Source organism: Oncorhynchus mykiss, chromosome 16, assembly GCF_013265735.2.
Source record: "Oncorhynchus mykiss isolate Arlee chromosome 16, USDA_OmykA_1.1, whole genome shotgun sequence".
In the NCBI taxonomy this organism is placed as follows: Eukaryota; Metazoa; Chordata; class Actinopteri; order Salmoniformes; family Salmonidae; genus Oncorhynchus; species Oncorhynchus mykiss.
In genome coordinates this window covers 2,133,258-2,152,030 of record NC_048580.1, presented here as the reverse complement: position 1 = coordinate 2,152,030, position 18,773 = coordinate 2,133,258, and the positions used below count along the sequence as shown (strand labels likewise).

At 50.9% G+C, this 18,773-nt stretch overlaps 1 protein-coding gene across 1 annotated transcript; it reads left to right on the top strand.

The window, feature by feature from the left end:
* Positions 1 to 1,227: 1,227 nt before the first annotated feature.
* On the top strand, positions 1,228 to 17,955 carry LOC118939485 (vegetative cell wall protein gp1-like). The gene is made up of 3 exons (XM_036945862.1): positions 1,228 to 1,887; positions 16,056 to 16,107; positions 17,174 to 17,955. The coding sequence occupies exons 1-3, from the start codon at positions 1,228 to 1,230 to the stop codon at positions 17,953 to 17,955; spliced, it is 1,494 nt and encodes a 497-aa protein (XP_036801757.1).
* The last annotated feature ends 818 nt before the right edge of the window (positions 17,956 to 18,773 follow it).

Genomic DNA, 18,773 nt, shown 5'->3' with positions numbered 1-18,773 from the left:
CAACTGAACAAAATGAGTCGAACGTTCTTTTGAATGAACGAGTTGAAATGAACAGAGTCAGTAAAAAGAGCCGAACTTCCCATCCCTATTGTGTAATTCCAATTGGAATCAAGCCAGATGAGGGATATTCAACATTTGGAGGTTTTATTCACCCGCAACCTGCATTCAGAATGGCCGTCAGCATTGGTAAGACTAAGATATGAGATTCCCTTAAACACCTAAACTGGAACAACCATTTCAGTAACAGGTACAATAAGTCCAACTAACAAATTGGAATAGTATGTTATTCATATTTGAGTAGCGTAAGATTAATTAAACAAGTATTATATTGAAACAAACAATCCTGAAATAGAGCATGCTGGGAAATATGATAATGATGGGTGTGGTATTTTACACCACTGAGTGTTAATTTAACTCTTTACGGTGTTAGTTTAACTCTTTACAGTGTTAGTTTAACTATTTACAGTGTTAAATTAACTCCTGAATCAACACTAGAAATGTTACACTGAAAAACCAACACTATTTAACACTGGCCCATTTGTTGTGTGCTATGAAATAGGGACACATCTGCAGACTTCCATGTATTTCAAGAATCTTTTAGAATTCTGAAGAACTATAGATGCCACGTCAAGTACCACAAACTTAACTCCGGTTCTTTATCGAGCAATAAGGAACCTTAAGAGCTGGTTAAGAACCTTTTTTTTCTTTGGTTCAGGTCATAGCAGCCTTGAGAATGTAGTTGACACGGTAACGCCTCTTCTTAACCATTAGTTTGCTGGTAGTGTTCCGAATTGCCCTGGTAAGGCATAACCTTTCTGCAGGGGAGGTCGACATACAGTCACAATGTTGCTTGTGGCAGATTCCTGCTCCTCGACTGTGATGGTCTGCCTGCCTGCCTGAATTCCTGTCTGAACAAAGCCGTACAAATCCCAAAGATTTATATCAGTCATTTAGAGAGACTGTTCATATGTGAAGAGGCTGGCTGTGGGGCTGAGAGCCTGGAGCCTGGCTGCTGGGGGACTGAGAGGGTGGGAAAATATGACTGTGGGTGTGAGGCTGGGGGGCTGTGAGTCTGGGAGTGTATGTTAGATTAGAGGACTTATCCATCTATTTATATTCCTCCTCATCCTCCTCATCCTCTCCAACATCCTCCTCCTCAGACACGAAGGGTTTTCATTCAGTCATCATGAATTTATGGTCCTGATGGTAAACTAGTCCAAGTTTCTGATGATCCACTTTAACCTCAACTGTCCTAACAGTCTGCTAGTCCACTGTAACCTCCTCAACTGTCCTAACAGTCTGCTAGTCCACTGTAACCTCCTCAACTGTCCTAACAGTCTGCTAGTCCACTGTAACCTCCTCAACTGTCCTAACAGTCTGCTACTCCACTGTAACCTCCTCAACTGTCCTAACAGTCTGATAGTCCACTGTAAACTCCTCAACTGTCCTAACAGTCTGATAGTCCACTGTAACGTCATCAACTGTCCTAACAGTCTGCTAGTCCACTGTAACCTCGTCAACTGTCCTAACAGTCTGCTAGTCCACTGTAACCTCCTCAACTGTCCTAACAGTCTGCTAGTCCACTGTAACCTCCTCAACTGTCCTAACAGTCTGCTAGTCCACTGTAATCTCCTCAACTGTCCTAACAGTCTGCTAGTCCACTGTAACCTCCTCAACTGTCCTAACAGTCTGCTAGTCCACTGTAACCTCCTCAACTGTCCTAACAGTCTGATAGTCCACTGTAACCTCCTCAACTGTCCTAACAGTCTGCTAGTCCACTGTAACCTCCTCAACTGTCCTAACAGTCTGCTAGTCCACTGTAACCTCCTCAACTGTCCTAACAGTCTGCTAGTCCACTGTAACCTCCTCAACTGTCCTAACAGTCTGGTCAGTGTCCGCCAATGACAGTAATCAGATAGTCACAGTGGACATAATAGTGGGTCAAACAACATGGGGTACTCCAGTCAGCCCAGCCATGTAACCTTGCTTCAAAGGAGTCCAGCTTCACCCGGCAAGCTTTAAACGATGATGTCATCCTCCCATGTGACGGGGCTCGGTTTCACTGACCGCCAGATCAATTATTCAGCATGGTTAATTGGCTCAGCTGAAGCCGGATCACGTTGTGTGAAGGCAGGCGGGCACACACTCAACTCCATGGCAGGAAATTAGCTTGCGGGCCAGAGTAAATATATGCAGTACATTGCCAAAAGTATGTGGACACACCTTCAAATGAGTGACTATTTCAGCCACAACCGTTGCTGACAGGTGTATAAAATCTGTCACACACACACACACACACGGTTTGGCCTCTGAGACACTATCTCTGCCTGAAGCTAACCAGACTGTGAAAGAAGAAAGGTTAAACAAGGAAAACAACATTCATTTCTCTCTGTGAGTGAAGAGAATAATAAGACATAGTTGGAAGGGCCAAAATAGAAGCCACTTCCTGTTTTGATTTTCCTCAGGGTTTCACCTGCAATATCAGTTATGTTATACTCACAGACAATATTTTGACAGTTTTGGAAACTTTAGAGTATTTTCTATCCAATACTAATAATAATATGCATATATTAGCAACTGAGACTGAGGAGCCGGCCGTTTACAATGGGCCCCTTTCCATCCAAGCTACTCAATAATGCCCCTGCAGCCATTTAATAACACTTTAATAAGACATAATTGGAAGGGCCAAAGGCTCCAGACAACGTTGTTACTTTGTGAATCTCATCCATGTCCCACAGTAGTATAGTCAGTATGCTGTTGGAGTGTCTGTACAAGTCAAAGGCTCCAGACAGACACAGTAGTATAGTCAGTATGCTGTTGGAGTGTCTGTACAAGTCAAAGACTCCAGACAGACACAGTAGTATAGTCAGTGTGCTGTTGGAGTGTCTGTACAAGTCAAAGGCTCCAGACAGACACAGTAGTATAGTCAGTATGCTGTTGGAGTGTCTGTACAAGTCAAAGGCTCCAGACAGACACAGTAGTATAGTCAGTATGCTGTTGGAGTGTCTGTACAAGTCAAAGGCTCCAGACAGACACAGTAGTATAGTCAGTATGTTGTTGGAGTGTCTGTACAAGTCAAAGGCTCCAGACAGACACAGTAGTACAGTCAGTATGCTGTTGGAGTGTCTGTACAAGTCAAAGGCTCTGCTTGACAATTCAATGATGGATACACAAGACTCATTTAAATGCAGGAATTGATCTTCCATTTTGTAAATTAGAGATGTCTGATTTGCGTGTGTGTGTGTGTGTGGACCTCACTGTTAAAGATGACGAACAAGAGTCACGGGAAATACCATAGAAATTGGAAGAGCCCATTTGAAGCATTTAAAACCAAGATACACTCTTAGAAAAAAGGGTTCCACAAGGGTTCTGTGACTTTTCTCACAGGAGAACCCTTTCTGGTTCCAGGTAGAACCCTTTTTGGTTCCAGGTAGACCTGGAACCAAAAAGGGTTCTACCTGGAACCAAAAGTTTTTTTTAAAAAGGTTCTCCTTTTATATTATATTATCAAATGTTATTAGTCACATGCGCCGAATACAACAGGTAGACCTTACAGTGAAATACATACTTACGAGCCCTTAACCAACAATGCAGTTTAAACAAATATGAATAAGAAATAAAAGTAACAAGTAATTAAAGAGCAGCATGTACATGTAGGTAGAGATATTAAAGAGACTCTGCATAGATGACAACAACAGAGAGTAGCAGCGGTGTAAAAGAAGGGGGGGTCAATGCAAATAGTCTGGGTAGCCGTTGATTAGATGTTCAGGTGTTCTTGGACCTAGACTTGGTGCTCCGGTACCGCTTGCCGTGTGGTAGCAGAGAGAACAGTCCATGACTAGGGTGGCTGGAGTCTTTGACCATTTTTAGGCCTTCCTCTGACACCGCCTGGTATAGAGGTCCTGGATTGCAGGAAGCCTGGCCAAACCAAGCAGCCAGGATGCTCTCGATGGTGCAACTGTAGAACATTTTGAGGATTTGAGGACCCATGCCAAATCTTTTCAGTCTCCTGAGGGGGAATAGGTTTTGTTGTGCCCTCTTCACGTCTGTCTTGGTGTGTTTGGACCATGTTAGTTTGTTGGTGATGTGGACACCAAGGAACTTGAAGCTCTCAACCTGCTCCACTACAGCCCCGTCGATGAGAATGGGGGCGTGATCGGTCCTCTTTTTCCTGTAGTCCACAAAAGAGGTTGTTGTCCTGGCATCACACGGCCAGGTCTCTGACCTCCTCCATATAGGATGTCTTGTCTGTGATCAGGCCTACCACTGTTGCCATCGGCAAACGTAATGATGGTGTTGTAGTCGTGCTTGATCATGCAGTCGTGGGTGAACAGGGAGTATAGAAGGGGACTAAGTACAGTCGTGAGTGAACAGGGAGTACAGGTGGGGACTGAGCACGCACCCCTGAGGGGCCCCTGTCTTGAGGATCATCGTGGTGGATGTGTTGTTACCTACCCTTACCACTTTTCCATTTCAATTAGTTTTGAAAAGAGAGTGACCTCACAAAAACTAAAATCTGAATGGTTTGTCCTCGGGATTTCGCCTGCTAAATAAGTTCTGTTATACTCACAGACATGATTCAAACAGTTTTAGAAACTTCAGAGTGGTTTCCATCCAAATCTGCTAATAATATGCATATCTTATCTTCTGGGGATGAGTAGCAGGCAGTTGAATTTGGGCATGCATTTCATCCGGACGTGAAAATACTGCCCCCTGTCACCAAGAAGTTAAACCATGTTGGTATTACAGACTGGGTCAGGGAGAGGTTGAAAATGTCAGTGAAGACACTTGCCAGTTGGCCAGTGCATGCTCGCAGTACACGTCCTGGTAATCCATCTGGCCCTGCGGCCTTGTGAATGTTGACATGTTTGAAGGTCTTACTCACATCGGCTGTGGAGAGCGTGATCACACAGTCTTCTGGAACAGCTGGTGCTCTCATGCATGTTATTTGACTCGAAGCGAGCATAGAAGTAGTTTAGCTCGTCTGGTAGGCTCGTGTCACTGGAAAGCTCTCAGCTGTGCTTCCCTTTGTCATCTGTAATGGTTTGCAAGCCCTGCCACATCCGATGAGCGTCAGAGCCGGTGTAGTACGATTCGATATTAGTCCTGTATTGACGCTTTGCCTGTTTGATGGTTCATTGGAGGGCATAGAGGAGTTTCTTATAAACTTCCGGATTAGAGTCCCGCTCCTTGAAAGCGACAGCTCTACCCTTTAGCTCAGTGCAGATGTTGCCTGTAATCCATGGCTTCTGGTTGGGGTATGTATGTACGGTCACTGTGGTGACGATGTCATCGATGCACTTATTGATGAAGCCAATGACTGATGTGGTATACTCCTCAATGCCATCGGAGGAATCCCGGAACATCTGTGCTAGCAAAACAGTCCTGTAGTTTAGCATCTGCTTCATCTGAACACTTTTATTGTCGATCTAGTCACTGATGCTTCCTGCTTTAATTTTTGCTTATAAGCAGGTATCAGGAGGATATAATTATGGTCAGATTTGCCAAATGGAGGGCGAGCTTTGTATGTGTCTCTGTGGAGTAAAGGTGGTCCATAGTTGTTAATTTTTTTTTCTCTGGTTGCACATGCTGATGTATATTATGTGTATTGTATTATGTATATGATTCATATGTATATTTTGTTTTGTTTCCTGTTAGGACCCCAGGCTAATTGGGAATTCCAACAAACACTAGTAAATACTGCAAAATATCCAGGAACAGTAACTGAGTGCTGTGTATTTCCACTGAGCAATTGATCTTCTAAAAACAGACGCATCACAGAAGGTTTCATGAATGACTGTGTGATTCTATCAAATGATTGTATTGAGACTTAGGCAGCCCGTGAATGGCATACAGCACATGGCAGGGCTCCTATGGTTCCCCCAACACCACCAGACCCTGTACTCAGTCCTGAGTACATCTCTTTCATTCAGCACCATGTTATGCTACGTCTCGTATCGTGGATAGAGTATGATTCACAAAGTTCTCTCTACAGAGTGTCTCTTGGCTGCGTTTCAGACATGGAGTGGTCTCAGGTGGAAAGGGTTAGTAGAACTGAAACTACTGTAATAACCCCCTGCTAATGTCATCCATCTCACCCCCTTCACCACTCCTAGTCTGTGTGTGTGTGTTCTCCTCAAGACCGCTTTCTGTTTGTGTCTGTCAGTCTAATCTACTATTGATCTGGAGACATATCGATCCACCGGAAAGACAGGCCTAGCTAGATCTGGAGGGGAGCTGGGGAGTGAGGGGCAGCTGGGATTGTGGGGGCTGAGGGTTTGGGCTGCTGGGGGGGGGGGGGCTGTTGGGACTGAGAGTCTGGGCTGCTGGGGGGGGGGGGGAGTGGAGAGTGAGGGGCTGCTGGGATTGTGGGGACTGAGGGTCTGGGCTGCTAAAGGGGGGGTGAGGGGCTGCTGGGATTGTGGGGACTGAGGGTCTGGGCTGCTGGGGAGGGGGGGGAGTGGAGAGTGAGGGGCTGCTGGGATTGTGGGGACTGAGGGTCTGGGCTGCTGAAGGGGGGGTGAGGGGCTGCTGGGATTGTGGGGACTGAGGGTCTGGGCTGCTGAGGGGGGGGGGGGAGTGGAGAGTGAGGGGCTGCTGGGATTGTGGGGACTGAGGGTCTGGGCTGCTGGGGGGGGGGGGGGGGAGTGGAGAGTGAGAGGCTGCTGGGATTGTGGGGACAGAGGGTCTGAGCTGCTGAAGGGGGGGTGAGGGGCTGCTGGGATTGTGGGGACTGAGGATCTGGGCTGCTGGGGGAGTGTGAAAAGGTCTACCATGTAACTAATAGTCAGAAATGGATGTTGAATATTTAAAACATCACGTACCGTGTGAGTGGTGTGTGTATTGAAAATGTAGAACACCGTGCACGTCTCTCCACTCACTGTATTATCAACACCCTGAGCGAATCTTGTTCGTCATCATTAACAATGAGGTCCACACACACACACACACACACACATGCAAATCAGACATCTCATTTACAAAATGGAAGATCAATTCCTGCATTTAAATGAGTCTTGTGTATGCATCATTGAATTGTCAAGCAGAGCCTTTGACTTGTACAGACACTCCAACAGCATACTGACTATACTACTGTGTCTGTCTGGAGCCTGTGACTTGTACAGACACTCCAACAGCATACTGACTGTACTACTGTGTCTGTCTGGAGCCTGTGACTTGGACAGACACTCCAACAGCATACTGACTATACTACTGTGTCTGTCTGGAGTCTTTGACTTGTACAGACACTCCAACAGCATACTGACTGTACTACTGTGTCTGTCTGGAGTCTTTGGCCCTTCCAATAATGTCTTATTACAGTGTTATTAAATGGCTGCAGGGGCATTATTGAGTAGCTTGGATCAAAAGGTGCCCATTGTAAACATACACGTAAACGTACATAGCAGCAGACGGAATAACTCATCACAGACACTGCTGCTATCTGTCCAGCCTCATCACAGACACTGCTGCTAGCTGTCCAGCCTCATCACAGACACTGCTGCTAGCTGTCCAGCCTCATCACAGACACTGCTGCTAGCTGTCCAGCCTCATCACAGACACTGCTGCTAGCTGTCCAGCCTCATCACAGACACTGCTGCTAGCTGTCCAGCCTCATCACAGACACTGCTGCTAGCTGTCCAGCCTCATCACAGACACTGCTGCTAGCTGTCCAGCCTCATCACAGACACTGCTGCTAGCTGTCCAGCCTCATCACAGACAGACACTGCTGCTAGCTGTCCAGCCTCATCACAGACACTGCTGCTAGCTGTCCAGCCTCATAACAGACACTGCTGCTAGCTGTCCAGTCTCATCACAGACACTGCTGCTAGCTGTCCAGCCTCATCACAGACACTGCTGCTAGCTGTCCAGCCTCATCACAGACACTGCTGCTAGCTGTCCAGCCTCATCACAGACACTGCTGCTAGCTGTCCAGCCTCATCACAGACAGACACTGCTGCTAGCTGTCCAGCCTCATCACAGACACTGCTGCTAGCTGTCCAGCCTCATCACAGACACTGCTGCTAGCTGTCCAGCCTCATCACAGACAGACACTGCTGCTAGCTGTCCAGCCTCATCACAGACACTGCTGCTAGCTGTCCAGCCTCATCACAGACACTGCTGCTAGCTGTCCAGCCTCATCACAGACACTGCTACTAGCTGTCCAGCCTCATCACAGACACTGCTGCTAGCTGTCCAGCCTCATCACAGACACTGCTACTAGCTGTCCAGCCTCATCACAGACACTGCTGCTAGCTGTCCAGGCTCATCACAGACACTGCTGCTAGCTGTCCAGCCTCATCACAGACACTGCTGCTAGCTGTCCAGCCTCATCACAGACACTGCTACTAGCTGTCCAGCCTCATCACAGACACTGCTGCTAGCTGTCCAGCCTCATCACAGACACTGCTACTAGCTGTCCAGCCTCATCACAGACACTGCTGCTAGCTGTCCAGCCTCATCACAGACACTGCTGCTAGCTGTCCAGCCTCATCACAGACACTGCTGCTAGCTGTCCAGCCTCATCACAGACACTGCTGCTAGCTGTCCAGCCTCATCACAGACACTGCTGCTAGCTGTCCAGCCTCATCACAGACACTGCTGCTAGCTGTCCAGCCTCATCACAGACACTGCTGCTAGCTGTCCAGCCTCATCACAGACACTGCTGCTAGCTGTCCAGCCTCATCACAGACACTGCTGCTAGCTGTCCAGCCTCATCACAGACACTGCTACTAGCTGTCCAGCCTCATCACAGACACTGCTGCTAGCTGTCCAGCCTCATCACAGACACTGCTGCTAGCTGTCCAGCCTCATCACAGACACTGCTACTAGCTGTCCAGCCTCATCACAGACACTGCTGCTAGCTGTCCAGCCTCATCACAGACACTGCTACTAGCTGTCCAGCCTCATCACAGACACTGCTGCTAGCTGTCCAGCCTCATCACAGACACTGCTGCTAGCTGTCCAGCCTCATCACAGACACTGCTGCTAGCTGTCCAGCCTCATCACAGACACTGCTGCTAGCTGTCCAGCCTCATCACAGACACTGCTGCTAGCTGTCCAGCCTCATCACAGACACTGCTGCTAGCTGTCCAGCCTCATCACAGACACTGCTGCTAGCTGTCTAGCCTCATCACAGACACTGCTGCTAGCTGTCCAGCCTCATCACAGACACTGCTGCTAGCTGTCCAGCCTCATCACAGACAGACACTGCTGCTAGCTGTCCAGCCTCATCACAGACACTGCTGCTAGCTGTCCAGCCTCATCACAGACACTGCTGCTAGCTGTCTAGCCTCATCACAGACACTGCTGCTAGCTGTCCAGCCTCATCACAGACACTGCTACTAGCTGTCCAGCCTCATCACAGACACTGCTGCTAGCTGTCCAGCCTCATCACAGACACTGCTGCTAGCTGTCCAGCCTCATCACAGACACTGCTACTAGCTGTCCAGCCTCATCACAGACACTGCTGCTAGCTGTCCAGCCTCATCACAGACACTGCTGCTAGCTGTCCAGCCTCATCACAGACAGACACTGCTGCTAGCTGTCCAGCCTCATCACAGACACTGCTACTAGCTGTCCAGCCTCATCACAGACACTGCTGCTAGCTGTCCAGGTACTTTGCTGTTGTTCTGGGATTGATTTGCACTTTTCGCACCAAAGTACGTTTATCTCTAGGAGACAGAACGCGTCTCCTTCCTGAACGGTATGATGGCTGCATGGTTCCATGGTTTATACTTGTATACTATTGTTTGTACTAAGGAATGTGGTACCTTCAGGCGTTTTGAAATTGCTCCCAAGGATGAACCAGACCGATAGTGGTCTACAATTTTTTTCTGAGGTCTTGTCTGATTTATTTTGGTTTTCCCATGATGTCAAGCAAAGAGGCACTGAGTTTGAAGGTAGGCCTTGAAATGCATCTGCAGGTACACCTACAATTGACTAAAATGATGTCAATTAGAAGCTTCTAAAGCCATGACATCATTTTCTGGAATTTTCCAAGCTGTTTAAAGGCACAGTCAACTTAGTGTATGTAAACTTCTGACCCACTGGAATTGTGATACAGTGAATTATAAATGAATTAATCTGTCTGTAAACAAATTAGAAAAATGACTTGTGTCATGCACAAAGTAGATGTCCTAACCGACCTGCCAAAACTATAGTTTGTTAACAAGAAATTTGTGGAGTGGTTGAAAAACAAGTTTTAATGACTCCAACCTAAGTGTACGTAAACTTCCGACTTCAACTGTATATCTCTTAACACAATGATGAAAATAATAATGGCCTCTAAACCTTCAAGCTGCATACTGGACCCTATTCCAACTAAACTACTGAAAGAGCTGCTTCCTGTGCTTGTTCCTACTATGTTGAACATAATAAACGCCCCCCCCCAGTGTTCCAAACTCACTAAAAGTGGCAGTAATAAAGCCCCTCTTGAAAAAGCCAAAGCTTGACAAAGAAAATATAAAAAGCCTTTGGCCTATATCGGATCTCCCATTCCTCTCAAAAATGTTATACGGACACTTCAGTCTGATTGTAGACCCATCATAATACTGAGACTGCACTCGTGAAGGTTGTAAATTACCTTTCAATGGCATCTGTCCTCGTGCTCCTAGACCTTAGTGCTGCTTTTGATGCCATCGATCGCCACATTCTTTTGGAGAGATTGGAAACCCAAATTGGCCTACACGGACAAGTTCTGGCCTGGTTTAGATCTTATCTGTCGGAAAGATATCAGTTTGTCTCTGTGGGTGGGTTGTCCTCTGACAAATCAACTGTGAATTTCGGTGTTCCTCAAGGTTCCGTTTTAGGACCTCAATTGCTTTCACTATTTATTTTACCTCTTGGTGATGTCATTCGGAAACATAATATTAACTTCACTACTATGTGGACGATACACAACGGTACATTCGATGAAACATGGTGAAGCCCCAAAATTGCCCTCCCTGGGAGCCTGTGTTTCAGACATAAGGAAGTGGATGATGGCAAATGTTTTACATTTAAACTCGGACATAACAGAGATGCTTGTTCTAGGTCCCAAGAAACAAAGAGATCTTCTGTTGAATCTGAAAATTAATCTTGATGGTTGTACAGTCGTCTCAAATAAAACTGTGAAGGACCTCGGCGTTACTCTGGACCCTGATCTCTCTTTTGACAGACATTTCAAGACTGTTTCAAGGACAGCTTTTTTTCCATCTACGTAACATTGCAAAAATCAGAAACTTTCTGTCGAAAAATTATGCACAAAAATTAATCCATGCTTTTGTCACTTCTAGATTAGACTACTGCAATGCTCTACTTTCCGGCTACCCGGATAAAGCACTAAATAAACTTCAGTTGGTGTTAAATATGGCTGCTAGAATCCTGACTAGAACCCAACATTATGATCATATTACTCCGGTTCCCCTCTCTCCACCAGGATTCTCTGCCTCTAACCCTATTACGGGGGCTGAGTCACTGGTTTACTGGTGCTCTTCCATGCTGTCCCTGCCTGGCCGGTTCCCCTCTCTCCACCAGGATTCTCTGCCTCTAACCCTATTACGGGGGCTGAGTCACTGGTTTACTGGTGCTCTTCCATGCTGTCCCTGCCTGGCCGGTTCCCCTCTCTCCACCAGGATTCTCTGCCTCTAACCCTATTACGGGGGCTGAGTCACTGGTTTACTGGTGCTCTTCCATGCTGTCCCTGCCTGGCCGGTTCCCCTCTCTCCACCAGGATTCTCTGCCTCTAACCCTATTACGGGGGCTGAGTCACTGGTTTACTGGTGCTCTTCCATGCTGTCCCTGCCTGGCCGGTTCCCCTCTGTCCACCAGGATTCTCTGCCTCTAACCCTATTACGGGGGCTGAGTCACTGGCGTACTGGTGCTCTTCCATGCTGTCCCTGCCTGGCCGGTTCCCCTCTCTCCACCAGGATTCTCTGCCTCTAACCCTATTACGGGGGCTGAGTCACTGGTTTACTGGTGCTCTTCCATGCTGTCCCTGCCTGGCCGGTTCCCCTCTCTCCACCAGGATTCTCTGCCTCTAACCCTATTACGGGGGCTGAGTCACTGGTTTACTGGTGCTCTTCCATGCTGTCCCTGCCTGGCCGGTTCCCCTCTGTCCACCAGGATTCTCTGCCTCTAACCCTATTACGGGGGCTGAGTCACTGGCGTACTGGTGCTCTTCCATGCTGTCCCTGCCTGGCCGGTTCCCCTCTCTCCACCAGGATTCTCTGCCTCTAACCCTATTACGGGGGCTGAGTCACTGGTTTACTGGTGCTCTTCCATGCTGTCCCTGCCTGGCCGGTTCCCCTCTCTCCACCAGGATTCTCTGCCTCTAACCCTATTACGGGGGCTGAGTCACTGGTTTACTGGTGCTCTTCCATGCTGTCCCTGCCTGGCCGGTTCCCCTCTGTCCACCAGGATTCTCTGCCTCTAACCCTATTACGGGGGCTGAGTCACTGGTTTACTGGTGCTCTTCTATGCCGTCCGTAGGAGGGGTGCGTCACTTGAGTGGCTTGAGTCTCTGACGTGATCAAACCCCCCTCGGGTTTGTGCCGTGGGGGAGATCTTCGTGGGCTATAATCAGCCTTGTCTCAGGGTAGTTAATTGGTGGTTGAAGATATCCCTCTATTGGTGTGGGGGCTGTGCTTTGGCAAAGTGGGTGGGGTTGTATCCTGTCTGGTTGGCCCTGTCTGGGGGTATAGTCGGACGGGGCCACAATGTCTCCCGACCCCTCCTGTCTCAGCCGCCAGTAATTATACTGCAATAGTTTGTGTGTCGGGGCGGCTAGAGTCAGTCTGTTGTATTTGGAATATTTCCCTGTCTTATCCGGTGTCCTGTGTGAATTTAAGTATGCTCCCTGTAATTCTCTTTCGCTCTCTCTTCTCTCTGAGGACCTGAGCCTAGGACCATGCCTCAGGTCTACCTGGCCTGATGACTCCTTGCTGTCCCCAGTCCACCTGGTCATGCTGCTACTCCAGTTTCAACTGTTCTGCCTGCAGTTATGGAACCCTGACCTGTTCACCGGACGTGCTACCAGCATTGCTTGCTGTTTGTGGTTATAGGCTGGGTTTCTGTACAGCACTTGGTGACATCGGCTGATGTTAAAAGGGCTTTATAAATACATGTGATTGATTGATATTCAAGTTAAGGGATGCAACAGGGGGAACTGCAGTGGGGTATCGCAATTTAACTTTTATTTTTTATTTACATATAAATAATTAACAGTACAGATTATTATATGGGACAATAAGATATTAATATTGTATGGGGCAGATAGAGATGATTATTGTATGGGACAATAAGACACGATTATTGTATGGGACAATAAGGGATGATTATTGTATGGGACAATAAGGGATGATTATTGTATGGGACAATAAGATATTAATATTGTATGGAACAATAAGGGATGATTATTGTATAGGACAATAAGGGATGATTATTGTATGGGACAATAAGATATTAATATTGTATGGAACAATAAGGGATGATTATTGTATAGGACAATAAGGCATGATTATTGTATGGGACAATAATATATTAATATTGTATGGGACAATAAGATATGATTATTATATGGGACAATAAGGGATGATTATTGTATGGGACAATAAGATATTAATATTGTATGGGACAATAAGATATGATTATTATATGGGACAATAAGGGATGATTATTGTATGGGACAATAAGATATTAATATTGTATGGAACAATAAGGGATGATTATTGTATAGGACAATAAGGCATGATTATTGTATGGGACAATAATATATTAATATTGTATGGGACAATAAGATATTAATATTGTATGGGACAATAAGATATTAATATTGTATGGGACAATAAGATATTAATATTGTATGGGACAATAAGATATTAATATTGTATGGGACAATAAGATATTAATATTGTATGGGACAATAAGATATGATTATTATATGGGACAATAAGGGATGATTATTGTATGGGACAATAATATATTAATATTGTATGGGACAATAATATATTAATATTGTATGGGACAATAAGATATTAATATTGTATGGGACAATAAGATATTAATATTGTATGGGACAATAAGATATTAATATTGTATGGGACAATAAGATATTAATATTGTATGGGACAATAAGATATTAATATTGTATGGGGCAGATAGAGATGATTATTGTATAGGACAATAAGGCATGATTATTGTATGGGACAATAAGATATTAATATTGTATGCAACAATAAGGGATGATTATTATATGGGAGATAAGATATTAATATTGTATGGGGCAGATAGAGATGATTATTGTATAGGACAATAAGATATTAATATTGTATGGAACAATAAGGGATGATTATTATATGGGAGATAAGATATTAATATTGTATGGGACAATAAGATATGATTATTGCATGGGAGATAAGATATTCATATTGTATGGGAGATAAGATATGATTATTGAATGGGACAAAAAAACATGATTATTGTATGGGACAATAAAATATGAAAATGCAAGACTCTCTACCACAGAGAATCCTAGTGTTAGAGGGTCTGCATTAATGGAGACATGTCGGTGGAACACATTAACACAGACAGTGGTAGAGCCAGACAGAGAATCCTAGTGGTAGAGGATCTGTAGTGATGGAGACATGTCGGTGGAACACATTAACACAGACAGTGGTAGAGCCAGACAGAGAATCCTAGTGGTAGAGGATCTGTAGTGATGGAGACCTCTCTAACTGCATGTGGGGCTTCTCTCTCAATGTCCCCAGAAATCATCTGCTTCAGGAGCCTCGGCTAGTCAGCAGGTAGACAGGCTTAGCAGAGAGAGAAATAACCAGAGGCTGCTGCAGTCTAAAGCCCTTAATGCTATGGTAGCCCCTGTCAATCAATCATTCATCCTGATCAATCAATCAGTCACTGAACAACAAGCAGTGAAAAACAGAGGACAGACAGTAAGGAGAGAGAGAGGCAGTCAGGCAGACAGGAGGGAGAGAGAGGCAGGCAGACAGGAGAGAGAGGGAGAGAGAGAGCCAGACACGACAGTAGAGAGAGAGGCAGGCAGACAGACAAGAGAGCGAGAGAGGCAGGCAGACAGGAGAGAGAGAGGCAGGCAGACAGACATGAGAGAGAAAGGCAGGCAGACAGACAGGAGAGCAAGAGAGGCAGGCAGACAGGAGAGAGAGGGAGAGAGAGAGCCAGACAGACAGTAGAGAGAGAGGCAGGCAGACAGGAGAGTGAGAGAGGCAGGCAGGCAGACAGACAGGAGAGAGGCAGGCAGGAAGACAGGCAGACAGGAGAGAGAGGCAGGCAGGCAGGCAGGCAGACTGGGGGAGAGAGAGGCTGGAAGGCAGGCGGGGAAGAGAGAGGCTGGAAGGCAGGCGGGGAAGAGAGAGGCTGGAAGGCAGACAGGGAAGAGAGAGGCTGGAAGGCAGGCGGGGAAGAGAGAGGCTGGAAGGCAGGCGGGGAAGAGAGAGGCTGGAAGGCAGGCGGGGAAGAGAGAGGCTGGAAGGCAGGCGGGGAAGAGAGAGGCTGGAAGGCAGGCGGGGAAGAGAGAGGCTGGAAGGTAGACGAGGAAGAGAGAGGCTGGAAGGGAGACGAGGAAGAGAGAGGCAGGAAGGGAGACGAGGAAGAGAGAGGCAGGAAGGGAGACGAGGAAGAGGGAGGCAGAGAAACAGACAGCCATTGCAGGGCAGAGGAGAGAAGCAGGCGGCCAGGCGGTAAATGGGACTGTGTCACATACAGCTCTCTCTCTCTCTACTCATGCTGGAAGGTGGAAAAAGCCTGTCAGGTTTGGTTTGGGCTTAGTCCACGGCTCTACGGGCCAAAGTCCTGTAAAAAAACAAAAAACACTTGAATAGTGGTATAAGGAGAGGGGGAGAGGAGGAGAGGAGGAGAGGATGAAAGAAGAAATGAGGGAAAACTTTTGAAAGAGGCAAATAAAATGTTCCCCAACACCCCCTCCCTCTCCCTCCCTCTCCTGGCCCTCCTCTTTCTCCCCCTGTCTCCCTCCCTCTCGACCCCTGTCTCCATCCCTCTCTCCCCCTGTCTCCCTCCCTCCCTCTCTCCCTATCTCCTCTCAGGACTCCAGCAGCAGTCAAGTCATCTCCAGGCCAGAGCTCCAGATGAGAGGTCGTTGGCCCTGGTTCTGCCTGGCAGACGCTCAAATACGCCCGTTTAAAAAGATCACTGTGCTGCAGCAGTGGTGTGTCTGCTGAGGCTTCCTGGAGGGCAGACCAGATCTGCTGAGAGGAGAGGCATGTGGAGGGAGGGAGGGACTGCTCCCCGCTGCCCCCCCGCTGCCCCCCACTGCCCCCACCTCTCACTGCCCCCCGCTGCCCCCCTCTGCCCCCACTGACCCCGCTGCTCCCCACTGACCCCACCTCTCACTGCCCCCCTCTGCCCCCCGCTGCCCCCCTCTGCCCCCCTCTGCTCCTTGCTGCCCCCCACTGCCCCCACCTCTCACTGCCCCCCTCTGCCCCCCGCTGCCCCCCTCTGCCCCCCTTGCCCCCCGCTGCCCCCCACTGCCCCCACCTCTCACTGCCCCCCGCTGCCCCCCGCTGCCCCCCTCTGCTCCCCGCTGCCCCCCTCTGCCCCCCGCTGCCCCCCACTGCCCCCACCTCTCACTGCCCCCCGCTGCCCCCCTCTGCCCCCACTGACCCCGCTGCTCCCCACTGACCCCACCTCTCACTGCCCCCCTCTGCCCCCCTCTGCTCCCCGCTGCCCCCCTCTGCCCCCCGCTGCTCCCCACTGACCCCACCTCTCACTGCCCCCCTCTGCCCCCCTCTGCTCCCCGCTGCCCCCCTCTGCCCCCCGCTGCCCCCCACTGCCCCCACCTCTCACTGCCCCCCGCTGCCCCCCTCTGCCCCCCGCTGCCCCCACTGACCCCGCTGCCCCCCACTGACCCCACCTCTCACTGCCCCCCTCTGCCCCCCGCTGCCCCCCTCTGCCCCCCTCTGCTCCCCTCTGCCCCCCGCTGCCCCCACTGACCCCGCTGCCCCCCACTGACCCCACCTCTCACTGCCCCCCTCTGCCCCCCGCTGCCCCTCTCTGCCCCCCTCTGCCTCTCGCTGCCCCCCACTGCCCCCCTCTGCTCCCCGCTGCCCCCCATTGCCCCCACCTCTCACTGCCCCCACCTCTCACTGCCCCCCTCTGCCCCCCGCTGCCCCCCACTGCCCCCACCTCTCACTGCCCCCCGCAGCCCCCCTCTGCCCCCCGCTGCCCCCACTGACCCCGCTGCCCCCCACTGACCCCACCTCTCACTGCCCCCCTCTGCCCCCCGCTGCCCCCCTCTGCCCCCCTCTGCTCCCTGCTGCCCCCCACTGCCCCCACCTCTCACTGCCCCCCTCTGCCCCCCGCTGCCCCTCTCTGCCCCCCTCTGCCTCTCGCTGCCCCCCACTGCCCCCCTCTGCTCCCCGCTGCCCCCCATTGCCCCCACCTCTCACTGCCCCCACCTCTCACTGCCCCCCTCTGCCCCCCGCTTCCCCCCTCTGCCCCCCGCTGCCCCCCACTGACCCCGCTGCCCCCACTGCCCCCACCTTTCACTGCTCCCCTCTGCTCCCCGCTGCCCCCCTTTGCTCCCCGCTGCCCCCACCTCTCACTGCCCCCCTCTGCCTCTCGCTGCCCCCCACTGCCCCCCTCTGCTCCCCGCTGCCCCCTCTGCCCGCCGCTGCCCCCCATTGCCCCCACCTCTCACTGCCCCCCTCTGCTCCCCGCTGCCCCCCTCTGCCCCCCGCTGCCCCCCACTGCCCCCACCTCTCGCTGCCCCCCTCTGCCCCCCGCTGCCCCCCACTGCCCCCACCTCTCACTGCCCCCCTCTGCCCCCCGCTGCCCCTCTCTGCCCCCCTCTGCCTCTCGCTGCCCCCCACTGCCCCCCTCTGCTCCCCGCTGCCCCCCATTGCCCCCACCTCTCACTGCCCCCACCTCTCACTGCCCCCCTCTGCCCCCCGCTTCCCCCCTCTGCCTCCCGCTGCCCCCCACTGACCCCGCTGCCCCCACTGCCCCCACCTTTCACTGCTCCCCTCTGCTCCCCGCTGCCCCCCTTTGCTCCCCGCTGCCCCCACCTCTCACTGCCCCCCTCTGCCTCTCGCTGCCCCCCACTGCCCCCCTCTGCCCCCCGCTTCCCCCCTCTGCCCCCCGCTGCCCCCCACTGACCCCGCTGCCCCCACTGCCCCCACCTTTCACTGCTCCCCTCTGCTCCCCGCTGCCCCCCTTTGCTCCCCGCTGCCCCCACCTCTCACTGCCCCCCTCTGCCTCTCGCTGCCCCCCACTGCCCCCCTCTGCTCCCCGCTGCCCCCTCTGCCCGCCGCTGCCCCCCATTGCCCCCACCTCTCACTGCCCCCCTCTGCTCCCCGCTGCCCCCCTCTGCCCCCCGCTGCCCCCCACTGCCCCCACCTCTCGCTGCCCCCCTCTGCCCCCCGCTGCCCCCCACTACCCCCACCTCTCACTGCCCCCCTCTGCCCCCCTCTGCCCCCCGCTGCCCCCCACTGACCCCACTGCCCCCCACTGCCCCCACCTCTCACTGCCCCCCTCTGCCCCCCGCTGCCCCCCTCTGCCCCCCTCTGCTCCCCGCTGCCCCCCACTGCCCCCACCTCTCACTGCCCCCCGCTGCCCCCCCCCCGCTGACCTGGTAGTAGGGTGGGGGTGAGGGGGGTCAACCTGGTAGTAGGGTGAGGGGTGAGGGGGGTCGACCTGGTAGTAGGGTGGGGGGTGAGGGGTGAGGGGTGGGGGGTGAGGGGGGTCGACCTGGTAGTAGGGTGAGGGGTGGGGGGGTCGACCTGGTAGTAGGGTGGGGGTTGAGG

Coding starts and splice junctions, on each gene's coding strand:
- LOC118939485 (XM_036945862.1), top strand. CDS start 1,228: ATGATCCACTTTAACCTCAACTGTCCTAACAGTCTGCTAGTCCACTGT. Junction 1,888..16,055: donor TCAACTGTCCTAACAGTCTG/GTCAGTGTCCGC, acceptor ATCTCCTCTCAG/GACTCCAGCAGCAGTCAAGT. Junction 16,108..17,173: donor AGAGCTCCAGATGAGAGGTC/GTTGGCCCTGGT, acceptor TGCCCCCCGCAG/CCCCCCTCTGCCCCCCGCTG.